The 408-nt window shown below is 58.3% G+C and overlaps 1 protein-coding gene across 1 annotated transcript in view; it reads right to left on the bottom strand.

The window, feature by feature from the left end:
• Positions 1 to 239, bottom strand: part of EMH_0040660 (uncharacterized protein) — a gene marked incomplete at both ends in the record, with an annotated part of 2,351 nt that extends 2,112 nt beyond the window's left edge. Inside the window, one exon of the mRNA XM_013495532.1 lies at positions 10 to 239. Coding sequence (XP_013350986.1) covers positions 10 to 239 — 230 coding nt within the window. The remainder of the gene's footprint in view (positions 1 to 9) is intronic.
• Positions 240 to 408: the final 169 nt, after the last annotated feature.

Here is a 408-nt window from a genome sequence, read left to right as displayed (position 1 = left end):
AGCAGCAGCAGACAAGGTAAATCAGCTGCTTTCTGCTGCTTCTGCTGCTGCTGCTGCTGCTGCTGCTGCTGCTTCTGCTGCTGCTGCTCATCTTGCTGCTTTTCTGTTGCCTCCTGCTTCTGCTGCAGCACCGCTTGCTGCAGCAGCACAACTACTGCAGCAGGATCGACAGCAGCAGCAGCAGGAAACAAAACGCACAGCTCCGCATACACCGCAGCTCGCAGTTCTTTGCTGCACATTACTGGAGCAGCAGCAGCAGCAGCAGGAGCAGCAGCAGCAGCAGCAGCGGCCGCAGCTTCTGGTGCTTCTGCTGATGCTGCTTTCGCTGCTGCTGCAGCCCTACTACCATTCTTACCCAAGCTGGGGCTCTTCGGTGCTGGGCTGCTGCTGCTGCTGTTACTGCTGCTG

This window comes from Eimeria mitis, genomic scaffold (assembly GCF_000499745.2).
Source record: "Eimeria mitis Houghton genomic scaffold, Emh_scaff1623, whole genome shotgun sequence".
NCBI lineage: Eukaryota > Apicomplexa > Conoidasida > Eucoccidiorida > Eimeriidae > Eimeria > Eimeria mitis.
The sequence above is the reverse complement of the archived record's forward strand: the minus strand, read 5'-3'. Positions and strand labels throughout refer to the sequence as shown.